Source organism: Grammomys surdaster, unplaced genomic scaffold, assembly GCF_004785775.1.
Source record: "Grammomys surdaster isolate TR1022 unplaced genomic scaffold, NIH_TR_1.0 332, whole genome shotgun sequence".
Lineage (NCBI taxonomy): Eukaryota > Metazoa > Chordata > Mammalia > Rodentia > Muridae > Grammomys > Grammomys surdaster.
Window position 1 is genome coordinate 28,147 of NW_021604751.1, and position 13,981 is coordinate 42,127.

Genomic DNA, 13,981 nt, shown 5'->3' on the forward strand with positions numbered 1-13,981 from the left:
GTGCTCTCTGGTTGGTGGTTTAGACTTTGGGAGTTCTGGTTGAAACTTTTGATGCTCCTTCTAAAAAGGACCAACGCATTCATACTTTGGTCTTCCTTCTTCTATGTGAGTTTTATGTGGTCTATATGAAGATTCTTAGAAATTGTGAGCTTTTGGGCTAATATCCACTTATCAGTGAGTGCATACCATGTATGTTCCTTTGAGATTGGGTCATCTCACTCAAGATGATATTTTCCAGCTCCATCCATTTGCCTAGGAATTTTGTGAACTGATTGTTTTTAATAGCTGAGTAGTACTCCATTGTATAAATGTACCATATTTTCTGCATCCATTCTTCTGTTGAAGGGCATCTGGGTTCTTTCCAACTTCTGGCTATTATAAATAAGGCTGCTATGAACATGGTGGAGCATGTGTCCCTGTTGTATGTTGAAACTTCTTTTGGGTATATGCCCAGGAGTGGTATAGCTGGGTCCCTAGGTAACGCTATGTTCAATTTTCTGAGATACCGCCAGACTGCCTTCCATAGTGGTTGTACCAGTTTACAATCCCACCAACAGTGGAGGAGTGTTCCTCTTTCTCCACATCCTCGCCAACATGTACTGTCACCTGTGTTTTTGATCTTAGCCATTCTGACTGGTGTGAGGTGGAATCTCAGTGTTGTTTTCATTTGCATTTCCCTGATGACTAGGGATGCTGAACACTTCTTTAGGTGCTTCTCAACCATTCGAGCTTCCTCAGTTGAGAATTCTTTGTTCAGGTCTGTGCTCCATTTTTTAATAGGGTTCTTTGATTGTCTAGAGTCTAATTTCTTCAGTTCTTTGTATACCTTGGATATTAGCCCTTTATCAGATGTAGGGTTGGTGAATATCTTTTCCCAATCTGTTGGTTGCCGCTCTGTCCTATTGACTGTGTCCTTTGCTTTACAGAAGCTTTGCAGCTTTATGAGGTCCCATTTGTCAATTTTTGGTCTTAGAGCACAGGCCATTGGCGTTCTGTTCAGGAACTTTTTCCCTGTGCCTATGTATTCCAGGCTTTTTCCCAGTTTCTCTTCTATTAGTTTCAGTGTGGCTGGTTTTAGGTGGAGGTCCTTAATCCACTTGGAATTGAGCTTTGTACAAGGAGATAAGTATGGATCAATTTTCATTTTTCTACATGCTGACCACCAGTTGGACCAGCACCATTTGTTGAAAATGCTATCTTTTTTCCATTCGATGGTTTTAGCCCCTTTGTCAAAGATTAAGTTACCATAGGTATAGGGGTTCATTTCTGGATCTTCTATTCTATTCCACTGATCCTCCTGCCTGTCTCTGTTCCAATACCATGCAGTTTTTATCACTATTGCTCTGTAGTACAGCTTGAAGTCGGGGATGGTGATTCCTCCAGCAGTTCTTTTATTGCTGAGAGTAGTTTTCGCAATCCTGGGTTTTTTGTTATTCCAAATAAATTTTAAGATTGCTCTTTCTATCTCTGAGAAGAATTGAGTGGGAATTTTGATGGGGATTGCATTAAATCTGTAGATGGCTTTTGGCAAAATAGTCATTTTTACTATATTAATCCTTCCAATCCATGAGCATGGGAGATCTTTCCATCTTCTGAGATCGGCTTCGATTTCTTTCTTCAGGGGAATGAAGTTCTTGTCATACAGGTCTTTTACTTGCTTGGTTAGGTTCACACCAAGGTATTTTATATTATCTGTGACTATTTTGAAGGGTGTCATTTCCATAATTTCTTTCTCAGCCAGTTTATCTTTTGAGTAGAGGAAGGCTACTGATTTGCTTGAGTTAATTTTATATCCAGCCACTTTGCTAAAGTTGTTTATCAGGTTTAGGAGTTCTCTGGTGGAAGTTTTGGGGTCACTTAAGTATACTATCATATCATCTGCAAATAGTGAGATTTTGACTTCTTCCTTTCCAATTTGTATCCCTTTGACCTCCTTGTGTTGCCTAATTGCTCTGGCTAGGACTTCCAATACTATATTAAATAAGTAGGGGGAGAGTGGGCAGCCTTGCCTAGTCCCTGATTTTAGTGGGATTGCTTCAAGTTTCTCTCCATTTAGTTTAATGCTGGCTACTGGTTTGCTGTAAATTGCTTTTACTATGTTTAGGTATGGGCCTTGAATTCCTGACCTTTCCAAGACATTTATCATGAAGGGGTGTTGAATTTTGTCAAATGCTTTCTCAGCATCTAGTGAGATGATCATGTGGTTTTTTTCTTTGAGTTTGTTTATATAATGGATTACATTGATGGATTTCCGAATATTGAACCAACCCTGCATTCCTGGGATGAAGCCAACTTGATCGTGATGGATAATTGTTTTGATGTGTTCTTGAATTCGGTTCGCTAGAATTTTATTGAGTAATTTTGCATCAATGTTCATAAGGGAGATTGGCCTGAAGTTCTCTTTCTTTGTTGGGTCTTTGTGTGGCTTAGGTATGAGTGTAATTGTGGCTTCAAAGAATGAGTTGGGTAGTGTACCTTCTGTTTCTATTTTGTGGAATAGTTTGAAAAGAATTGGGATTAGGTCTTCCTTGAAGGTCTGATAGAATTCTGCACTAAAACCGTCTGGTCCCGGGCTTTTCTTTGTAGGGAGACTTTTAATGACTGCTTCTATTTCTTTTGGGGTTATGGGACTGTTTAGATGGTTTATCTGGTCCTGATTTAACATTGGCAACTGGTATTTGTCTAGGAAATTGTCCATTTCATCTAAATTTTCGAATTTTGTTGAATATAGGCTTTTGTAGTAGGATCTGATGATTTTTTTAATTTCCTCAGTTTCTGTTGTTATGTCCCCCTTTTGAGTTCTGATTTTATTAATTTGGATACTGTCTCTCTGCCCTCTGATTAGTCTAGCTAAGGGTTTATCTATCTTGTTGATTTTCTCAAAGAACCAGCTCCTGGTTTTATTGATTCTTTGGATAGTTCTTTTTGTTTCAATTTGGTTGATTTCAGCCCTGAGTTTAATTATTTCCTGCCTTCTACTCCTCTTGGGTGTATTAGCTTCTTTTTGTTCTAGGTCTTCAGGTGCTCTGTCAAGCTGTTAGTGTATGCTCCCTCCAGTTTCTTTTTGTAGGCACTTAGAGCTATGAATTTTCCTCTTAGCACTGCTTTCATTGTATCCCATAAATTTTGGTATGATGTGTCATCATTTTCATTAAATTCTAAAAAGTTTTTAATTTCTTTCTTTATTTCTTCCCTTACCTGATTATCAAGGAGTAGGGTGTTGTTCAGTTTCCATGTAAATGTGGGCTTTCCATTCTCTTTGTCATTTTTGAAGACCAGCCTTAGACCATGGTGATCTGATAGGATGCAGGGAATTATTTCAATTTTCTTATATCTGTTGAGGCCTGTCTTGTGCCCAATTATATGGTCTATTTTGGAGAAGGTACCATGAGGTGCTGAGAAAAAGGTATATTCTTTTGCTTTAGGGTGAAATGTTCTATAGATATCTGTTAAGTCCATTTGGTTCATAACTTCTGTTAGTTTTACTGTATCTCTATTTAGTTTCTGTTTCCATGATTTATCCATTGCTGAGAGTGGGGTGTTGAAGTCTCCCACTATTATTATGTGAGGTGCAATGTGTGTTTTGAGCTTTAGTAAGGTTTCTTTTATGAAATTCGATGCTCTTGTATTTGGCGCATAGATATTCAGAATTGAGAGTTCATGTTGGTTGACTTTTCCTTTGACAAGTATGAAATGCCCTTCCTTATCCTTTTTGATAGTTTTAAGTTGAAAGTTGATTTTATTCGATATTAGAATGGCTACTCCCGCTTGTTTCTTAGTGCCATTTGCTTGAAAAATTGTTTTCCAACCTTTTACTCTAAGGTAGTGTCTGTCTTTGTCACTGAGGTGGGTTTCCTGTAAGCAGCAAAAAGCTGGGTCCTGTTTGCGTATCCAGTCTGTTAGCCTATGCCTTTTTATTGGGGAATTGAGTCCATTGATGTTAAGAGATATTAAGGAGAGGGTGTTCTTGATTCCTGTCATTTTTGCTAATAGTGGAGACATCGTTTGTGTGGTTATCTTCTTTTGGGTTTAATGGAAAAGGATTATTTTCTTGCTCTTTCTGGGGTATGATTGCCCTCCTTGTATTGGAGCTTTCCTGCTATTATCCTTTGTAAAGCTGGATTTGTGGGAAGATACTGTGTAAATTCAGTTTTGTCATGGAATATCTTAGTTTCTCCGTCTATGGTAATTGAGAGTTTTGCTGGGTAAAGTAGCTTGGGCTGGCATTTATGTTCTCTTAGGGTTTGTATGATATTTGTCCAGGATCTTCTGGCTTTTATAGTATCTGGTGAGAAGTCAGGTGTAATTCTGATAGGTTTGCCTTTATATGTTATTTGGCCTTTTTCCCTTACTGCTTTTAAAATTCTGTCTTTGTTTTGTACATTTTGAGTCTTGATTATTATGTGACGGGAGGTATTTCTTTTTTGATCTAGTCTGTTTGGCGTTCTGTAGGCTTCTTGTGTGATTATGGGCATCTCATTCCTTAGGTTAGGGAAGTTTTCCTCAATAATTTTGTTGAAGATATTTACTGGCCCTTTAAGTTGGGAATCTTCACTCTCATCTATACCTATTATCCTTAGGTTTGGTCTTCTCATTGCGTCCTGGATTTCCTGGATATTTTGAGATAGCAACTTTTTGCATTTTTCATTTTCTTTGATAGTTGTGTCAATATTTTCTAAGGTATCTTCTGCACCTGAGATTCTTTCTTCTATCTCTTGTATTCTGTTGGTGATGCTTGTGTCTATGACTCCCGATTTCTTTTTTAGGTTTTCTATCTCCAGGATAGTCTCCCTTTGTGATTTCTTTATTGTTTCCACTTCCATTTTTATGTCCTGGATGGTTTTGTTCAATTCCTTCATCTGTTTGTTTGTGTTTTCTTGTAATTCTTTAAAGGATTTTTGTGTTTCTTTAAGGACTTCATCCTGTTTTCCCGTGTTCTCCTCAAGTTTTTTAATAGTGTTATTTACTTCCTTCTTGTAGTCCTCTAGCATCATCATTAGAAATGATTTTAGATCTGGTTCTTGTTTTCCTGGTGATATGGGGAGTTCAGGACTTTCTAATGTGGGAGAACTAGGTTCTGATACTGGCAAGTACCTTGGGTTGCTGGTGCTTGTGTTCTTGCGCTTGCCTTTCGCCATCTGGGTCACCTTTGCGCTATCAGTGCTGTCTCTGACTGGGGCCTGTCTTTCCTATTATCTAGGTTGTGTCAGAACTGATTGGGATGGGTTTTGCTGCTTGAGTTAGAGATGAGGCCCAAGATGTGCTCGGTGCTCAGGTGGAAACCGGAAGGGGCCGGGGCTCCGGGTCAGGAGCGGATTCCTGGATCCCAATGAGTCCCAGTGGGTCCCAGTGGGTCCCAGTTGCTCCCTGATTGGGGGCGAGCACTGCCACCTCCTAGCCTAAGAAACTGCTTGAGCTAGCTTGAGCCACGGAGAGCCCCGCTCCCTCTAGGTTCTGTGAGATTGGGTGCAGAGCTGACTCTCGGGATCTGCTCCGGCACAGACCGGAAGGAACCCACGCTCCGGGCCCTGGAGTGAACTCCTGGGTCCCAGTGGGTCCTAGCCACTCCCTGTTCGGGGGCAAGCACTGCCACCTCCTAGCCCAAGACCCTGCTTGGCACAGAGGTCCTGCGAGCCCCGCTTCCTCTGGAGTCTGCGAGATTGGGTGCAGAGCTGCCTCCCGGGATCCGCGAGTGCTGGGGCCCAGACCGGATGGAGCCCGCCCCGGGCCAGGAGCGAATTCCTGGGTCCCAGTGGGTCCCTGTTGCTCCCTGTTTGGGGTGAGTGCTGTTTTTAACTTACCTGGGATGCTGCGTGAGTTCAAGCTCCTGGGAGTCCCTGTTTTTCTTGGTTTTCTGCGGTTGGGTACGGAGCTGCTGCCTGCGACCTGCTCTAGGCTCGGTCCCAAACCGGAAGTCTCCATCTTTTTCTTTCTATGTATGGGTTAACCCATTCAGAAGGATTTTTTTCTGTTTGTATTCATTTGCCTACTAATTTAATGATGTCATTGGTTTTTAACAGCTGAAAAGTAATTTTAATTGCCATTTCTCTGATCACAAAGGATGGTGAACACCTTTCTTTTTTTTTTTTTTTTTAATTTTTTTTTCTTTAGAAACTTGTCTGCATGTACACCTGCATGCCAGGAGAGAGCATCAGATGTTCTTGTAGATGGACAAAGCCACTATGTGGTTTCTGGAAATTAAACTCAGGATCTCTGGAGGAGCAGTCAATGCTCTCAACCACTGAGCCCTCTCACCAGTACATTGATGACTAACACTTTAAATATATTATTTGTCCATTTTTTGTTTCCACTTTTGAGAACTCTCTTTTCAGAGCCACACTTCATTTTTTAATAATACTGCTGTGTTTCTACAAACTCTATAGATTTTAACTGTATTTTAAATACTTATATTTACATCTACAGTAAAACTCTCATTCTTCATCAAAGAAGATTGTTTTCGAGCAGACAGAAGCTACTGTAGAGATCCACAACTTGTCAAAATGCAGACAGTAATTGACCTTCGCGTGCCCATTCTTACTTGATACATCTACAATGAGGTTCTTACCCATAAGTCTCAGAGACCCCTTTGGAAGAAGGGTTTGAAAAAATGTAAGTGCAAGAAGACTAGAATAGTTACTGTAATGTATGATAGGGAAGCTCACCCATGAAATCTCAACAACGTGGATGTCTAAATGAGACCTGCGTAGTTCCAACACCAGTTGAATAGTCAACATTGGTGGGGGCAATTTGACAAGGCATCACCCCTAGATGAAGAGTTACAGGAAATCAGTGGCTGCTGAGAGAAAAGGAATCAGTATAAGCCCTTGATAGTTTACCCAGTCTTAAGTAATGAGCTTTAGAATCATATACAAATGACCTATCTGAATTCAGTAGTTTACATATAAATGAAATGTGTAGTATGTATGTGTGAATGTATGTGTATATTAGCAATCATTATAAAAAAGAGGTCATGAATTTGAGAAAGAATAAGGGGGATGGGAAAGTGTGAGGTCCCAATGGGAGGTGGGAATGCTGTAAATGTACTACTAAGATTTTCTTAGCAGACACTTTATCCCAATTCAAGTTTGAGTACCTACCATTGTGTTTAGCTGCCAGTGGCTGCAGATGACCTTAATTTGGGTTGTGTAAGGAAATGTTCACCCCAGTTAGAGAAGACTATAACAGATCAAAGATTGTAGTCAAGGACAGATTGTTGAAACATTTTTTATTTGGATTCACTACAAAAGTATGGATGAGTAGACCGAGAAAGAAAAATGCATATTCGCTTTCATCTTTAGTTTCTAGTTCCAAATCCTCAGAATACATAGAGACCATCACAGAAAGCAACAACTGTTCACAGTGTAGAAATCAACAGATTGTGTGGAGCTGCACTCCAATAGCTACATCTAAACCAAAGCTCCTGTATTTATGTCTTAGGTAACATTGGAGAAAAGAAGGTATAAAAATGGTAAGAGCCAGAATACCAGTAAGTCTGCTGTGATATAGTCTCATCTAGAAATAACTGTAACATCGAGAAGAATGCAATAACAATATCATTGATGCATTAATATGGGTGGATTCTTATGGGTTACCATGGCTAGACAAAAACTTACATGCAACTAAGGACTGCTTGAAGAAGGAGAATTACTATCTCCCATGGATGAATGCTATTATTGGTTGTCTAGAGTAGAGAGGTCATTATACATGCAAGCAAAAGAAACAGACTCAGCATATTTTACCTCTATATATTGGTGCATATACATACATACAGACACATATACACATGTATGTAGCAATCATAATGATAGAAAATTGCTATAAACTTGAGAGTATATTTGGGGTATAGGAGAGAGAAGGACTTGAGGGAGGGTTGTCAGGAGGGTCAGGTGGAATCAAAGAGAGGTGGGAATATGAAGTAATTCTATTTGTTGCATATGCCTTTAATTCCAGCAAGTGCATGGCAGAGGCAGATAGATCTCTGTGAGTTCAAGGCAAGCCTGATCTACAAAGTGAGTTTCAGGACACCCAGGGGCACACAGGGGAACTCCATCTTTCAAAAAAACCAAACTAAACTGAAACAATCCAAACTAAACTAAATCAAACAAAACCAGCTGTGTTGGTGAAAATCTATGGGTGGAGCTTCTGACATTGCTCATGAATTGCACAACAAAATGTCTGATCTTCTGACTCCTAAAATCTTTCTGTACCCCCTTTCTTTGAGCTTTAGGCTCAGGTGTTGCATTGCTGGTACATCTGTTGGGACTACAATTCACTATTCTGCATTTTGGTTAGTCGTGGGTTTTTTTTTTTTTTTTGTAATGGTATCCATGTATTGCAAAGTGAAGTTTCCTTGATGCAGGGTGGATCTTTAAGGAGGCCTCAACCCAACACAAAGAACTACAGATAACCACGGAATGTCAAGAGCAGGAGAAATGGTCTTCTCCAGGGAAGAGCATACCAATTAGTTCAATTACAATTAGTTATTCAATACCAAGCAATCAGGCCTGAATATGTACATACAAGTCACATTTTTAAAAAGTAGATTATATTTACTTAGGAACACCTGCCCCAACACACATACATAGGAACAATTACTAAAAAAGAAGCCATGTATTTGAAGGAGAACAAGGAGAAGCATATACAGCAGAGTTTGCAAAAAAGAAAAAGAGGGGGAAATGATATAATTTTGTCATAATCTAAAAAATAAAAGAAATAACTAAAATATACTAAAATAGTAAAAACAATTATTGGTGACTCAAAGTCAGCTATGGTACAAGGACATCCATTGGATAGCTGCCAGCTATTCCACATAAGAGTCCTAGCCAGAACAGTATTTGTGGCAGTTGGTAGTTAAGAAACTGAAATTCCTTTGTTCAATTTTAAAAGGTGTTCTTTAGAACAGAAAACACCATAAAAGACATAACCCAAGGTCTAAATGGTATTTCAAAATTTTGATTTAAAATATTTTCATAGAGAAAAATCAAGAAATAAAATATTGATATTGTTCAAAATATTTATAATGTGTTCTTTATGAACAAAGTGTCATAGTTTGAGTAGGTAAGAAGTGTTAAAATTATTAAAATTATGTACATGGTTTTGTATTCAAGAAAAATGTTAACTACCTGAATTTTTAATAGTGTACAGAATATCTAAATTATAGCTAATGTCATTTCAGGCATTCAAGGTCCACATTCAAATACTTTATTCCACGAAAATCATTAAGACACTGTTTTATCTCCAAGAAAGTTTGGGTTTCAGTTCAGCCATGGAGTGAACTTAGAAAACAGGTCATTCTCAGTCGAGAAAATGATGAGAAGAATTGCAGAATAGCTTTATTATTCTTCATGAATAAAAAAGGGCAGATGGTTGGGTAGCATGTTGTTAAAATCGTATTAATTGACTGCAGTCTTGGAATTTTTTCATTTGTATAAAAGCCATAAAGGGTGACTGAGTTGTTCAACCAATAAATCAACACAAAGCAGCTCACCAGAGAGAGGATGTTTTGAGTGGCTTTGCGCTCAGGAGAAGGCTGGGAGGAGAGGCTTGGGCTGTGGAGATGCTGGGCTCTCTTGCGGTGTCTGTAGAGAAAAATCACCATGTAGAGGCTGGCCCACATCATGACAGTCACATAGAAGAGATCGTGAATGATAATAATGCTAATAAATAACCTTGAATTGTGATCACTAAACTGCCTGTTTTGACAGTAACCGTCTGAATATCCTTGGCCAGCATGAGTATTATTGATCTTGGCTATTATCACATCAAGCATAAACCCGTAGATGAGTAGGTTAATAAGCCAAGAGCAAAGTAAGGAATAAAAAGACCATGTAGACAGTCTAGGCTTAAGCCAGGAGGCCAACTTAGAATTGCTGGGAGTGATAGTGATGACTTGGAATGTGCTTAGAACACAGGTGGTGCAGATGGACAGACCCCGGCTGACTCTGAATGAAAACAAAATTGCCTTACAACTGATATCTTCCAGAAATTTCGGTACTCCAAAGGATATCATGATATCTTTTGTCAATAGGAATACAATCAATAAAATATTAACTATTGTCAGGTGCATGAAAAGTGAATCTATCAACTTTTTATAATGAGGCCTGAAGACAAAATTGTGTATATATAATACTAACAGTGCCGAGTTCCCTATGACACCAAGACATAACTGGAATATGAGAAAGATCTGTAAGATGATGTCACTTGGAATCATAATGTTAATGTGGATCAGGTTTGTTAGTTCTAGGGTACCAAATCAATGGACTGTATTTAAAAAAATTGAAATGATGTTTGTAGAAAAATATACTGCTCAGAAGCAGAGAGAATTGATGAAATGTCCATCTCTTTTCTATCCTTTCTTCCTCCTCCTCTTTCTTTTCTTCCTCTTCCTCCTCCTCTGCCTCCTCCTCTTTGCTTTTTCTTTTGGTTCTTCAAGTTAAGGGTTCTCTGTGTAGCCCTGTCTGGAACTTGCTCTGTAGACCAGGCTAGCCTCGAACTCACAGAGATCCAACTACCTCTACCTTCCAAGTGCTGAGATCCAAATTGTGCACCACCACCTACTGGAGAAATGTACAACTCCTTTCAATATTAGGTCCAGAGATGACACTTTAGCAACTGCATTCCTGAGATTTTTGACCATTTTAGAGGATAGAATATAATTCTGAAAATAACAAAGTTTCGAATCCACCCAAATATCCTGAATTCTGTTATGTCATGAGGAGGATATGTTGACCTATGTTAAAGCAAAATTTGGATGTTATGAGGGATTTAAAAATTGTTTATTCTATGTGTTCTAGTGTTTTGCCTGCATGTCTGTGCATTATATACAGGCCACTGAATCAGACCTTGGATCTCTGGAAGAGCACCTAATGGTCTTTAACTGTTGAGCCATCCCTCCAGCCCCAATGAATTTCTATTCATCAGTCAATATTTTGTCTTTAATCTAAGTATCGATGTTTTCAGGTTTACATCAACATTTGCACCTATCATATATTAGTAATGTGTGTACTTGACCTTTACTGTTTGGGCTGCATCCATGTTTCTCTTAGCTTAGTGATGTATAAATTCTTAGACTTTCCATGTGGAACTCTTTGCCTCTCCTTCTACTCTACAGGCTGATCATCAATGTTCTGAGGCATTTCACTTCATTTTAGCTATTTATTTTTCTCACCACTTAGAGAAGAACAGCTGATAGGCAGAAGACAAAGGCTAGTGTGAGATTCCATATCCCACAGTATTGAGCACATCTTCACAAAAATATGTTTTCTGTGATATTCAGTGACCAAATCAATCATGCTAGGTTTGATTGATAAACCCACTCTAACAAAGATTTGCATATTTTGTTAATGCAATGTCTGGATTCTATTTCGACTTGAAGTTCTTTTATTTGTTTTATAGAGGCAGAGTTCTCAGGGCCACTGTTACACAGAGAACAACAATGACACAAAATTCATGAACTTTGATCTTGAAACTCACAGTATTGTTATGCTAGCCATGTCCTGTGGATTTGGGTGTATGTGTGTGGGCTGCTGTATATTAACGTCAGACTCATTACTCCACTCATCTAAGTTTTTGTTGCCTAAAATACAAGCCTTTTTTTTTTGCAGGTTATCCATGGACTCCTCAGCATTCTCTTTTATCCTGACAATGTCTATTAGACTTTTCCCAATGTGCTGGTCTGAGTTCTCCTTGCAGACCATGAATCACTGCTTTGGCAAGAGTACATAGTACAGTCAAGATATTCTAGTGAGGTTCCAACATTTGAATTACTTAAAGAGTGAGTTGTATAGTCACAATACCTATCTAAGAGTAACAAAATTAATTTTAAATTTTGATCAATATACAAAGGTTTGTACCGATAAAACTTTAAACTTTTATCAATTTATAATTTGGCACCAATGTAAGAAGTTATAACTTCAATTTTGTATCAAAATTTAGAGATTTTTTTATCAATGTAAGATTATAAAATGTTTTCTTTAGAGTAAATTTAGGCTTCTGGACTCCCACTATGTCCTGGATCTCAGGCTGTCTCACAACCCTCTGCACCCAAATCCCACCCAGGAGAGAGCTAATGTCACATAAATGCTCTCACTTCTAAATCCAGAGGTGGCATCATACCACTTTTGCATCAATAACTGTCCAAAGAAGGACCTGCCAGGAGCGGACAAGGCAGAGGAACAGTGGAGCAGCTGGGGACAGAATCCTTCTGCATCATGAAGAAAATAAAGGAGATAAAATAGAGAGTCGCAGGTGCAGAAGATACCATAAAAAACATTGACCAAGCAGAGTAAAAATCTCCTCACTCATAACACTCAGGAAGTCCAGGATAAAGTGAGAAGATCAAACCTAAGTATAATAAGTATAGAAGAGAGTAAAGAGTCCCAACTTAAAGTGTCAGTAAATATCTTCAACAAAACTACAGAAGAAAATTTCTTAACCTAAAGAAAGAGATGCCTATGCATGTACAAGAAGGGTACAGAACTCCAAATAGACTCGATCAGAAGAGAAATGGCTCCTGTCACATAATTAAAACACCAAATGCACAAAACATAGACAGAATATTAAAAGGAGAAAGGGAAAAGGTAATTAACATATAAAGACAGACCTATCAGAATTATACCATACTTCTCAGCATAGACTATAAAAGCCAGAAGATGCTGGGCTGATGTCATACAGGCCCTAAGAGAACACAAATGCCAGCACAGGTTACTATACCCAAAAAATCCTCTCAATTAACATAGATGGAGAAACCAAAATATTCCATGACAAAACCAAATTTACACAATATCTTTTTACAAATCCAGCCCTACAAAGGTTAATAGATGGTGAACTCCAACACAAAGAAAGAAAATATATTCTAGGAAAAACAAGAATTTAGTGTTTTTTAAACAAATCTAAAGAAGGCAGCCACATAAACATAATTCCATCTCTACCAAAAAATAACAGGAAGCAACAATTACTTTTTCTTAAAATATCTCTTAACACCAATCCACTGAATTCCCTCATTAAAAGAAATAGACTAACAGACTGGCTATGTATACAGGACTCAGCATTTTGCTGCATACAGGAAGCACACCTCAGTAACAAAGACAGAAACTACCTCAGAGTAAATGAAAGGCTAGAAAAAAATTTCCAATCAAATGGTCCCAATAAACAAGCTGGAGTAGCTATTTTAATATCAAATAAAATCAACTTTTAACCAAAAATTATCAAAAAAGATAAGGAAGGACACTTCATATTCATCAAAGAAAAGATCCACCAAGATGAACTCTCAATGCTGAACATCTATGCCCCAGTGCAAAAGCACCAACACCCATAACAGAAACTTGACTAAAGCAAAAAGCACACATTGCACCTCACACAATTATAGTGGTGGATTTCAACACCTCACTCTCATCAATGGACAAGACCATGGAAACAAAAATTAAACAGAGACACAGAGAAACTAAACAGACATTATGAACCAAATGGATTTAACAGATTCCTATAAAGTATTTCATCCTGAAACAAAAGAATACTTTCTTCTCAGCACCTCATGGAACCTTGTCTAAAACTGACCATAGAATTGGTCACAAAACAGCCTGAACAGATACAAGATGTACATAATTCCCTGTATCCTATTAGATCCCCATGGACTAATGCTGATGTTCAAGACCAACAGAAACAAAAGAAAGCCCACATACACATGGAAACTGAACAATGTTCTGCTTAATGATAAACTGGTCATGGAAAAAATGAAGAAAGACATTAAAGACTTTTTATAATTTAATGAAAATGTGGGGACAACATACCAAAATTTTTGAGACACAATGAAAGCAGTGCTAAGAGGCAAACTCATAGTTTTGAATGTCTCTAAAAGGAAACTGGAGAGACCATACACCAGCAATTCAATAGCACCTTTGAAAGCTTTGGAACAAAAAGAAGCAAATACATCCAAGAGAAATAGCGGTAAGGAAATAATCAAACTCAGGGCTGAAATCGAAGT

The 13,981-nt window shown here is 38.3% G+C and overlaps 1 protein-coding gene across 1 annotated transcript; it reads right to left on the bottom strand.

Annotated features, from left to right (window-relative positions):
- Positions 1-9,259: 9,259 nt before the first annotated feature.
- LOC114630194 (vomeronasal type-1 receptor 2-like) lies at positions 9,260-10,213 on the bottom strand. Its single transcript, XM_028778281.1, has one exon. The coding sequence runs from the start codon at positions 10,208-10,210 to the stop codon at positions 9,260-9,262; it is 951 nt and encodes a 316-aa protein (XP_028634114.1). The 5' UTR covers positions 10,211-10,213.
- Positions 10,214-13,981: the final 3,768 nt, after the last annotated feature.

Excerpts from the sequence above, each read along its gene's own strand:
- LOC114630194 (XM_028778281.1), bottom strand. The coding sequence starts at position 10,210 with ATGATTCCAAGTGACATCATCTTACAGATCTTTCTCATATTCCAGTTA.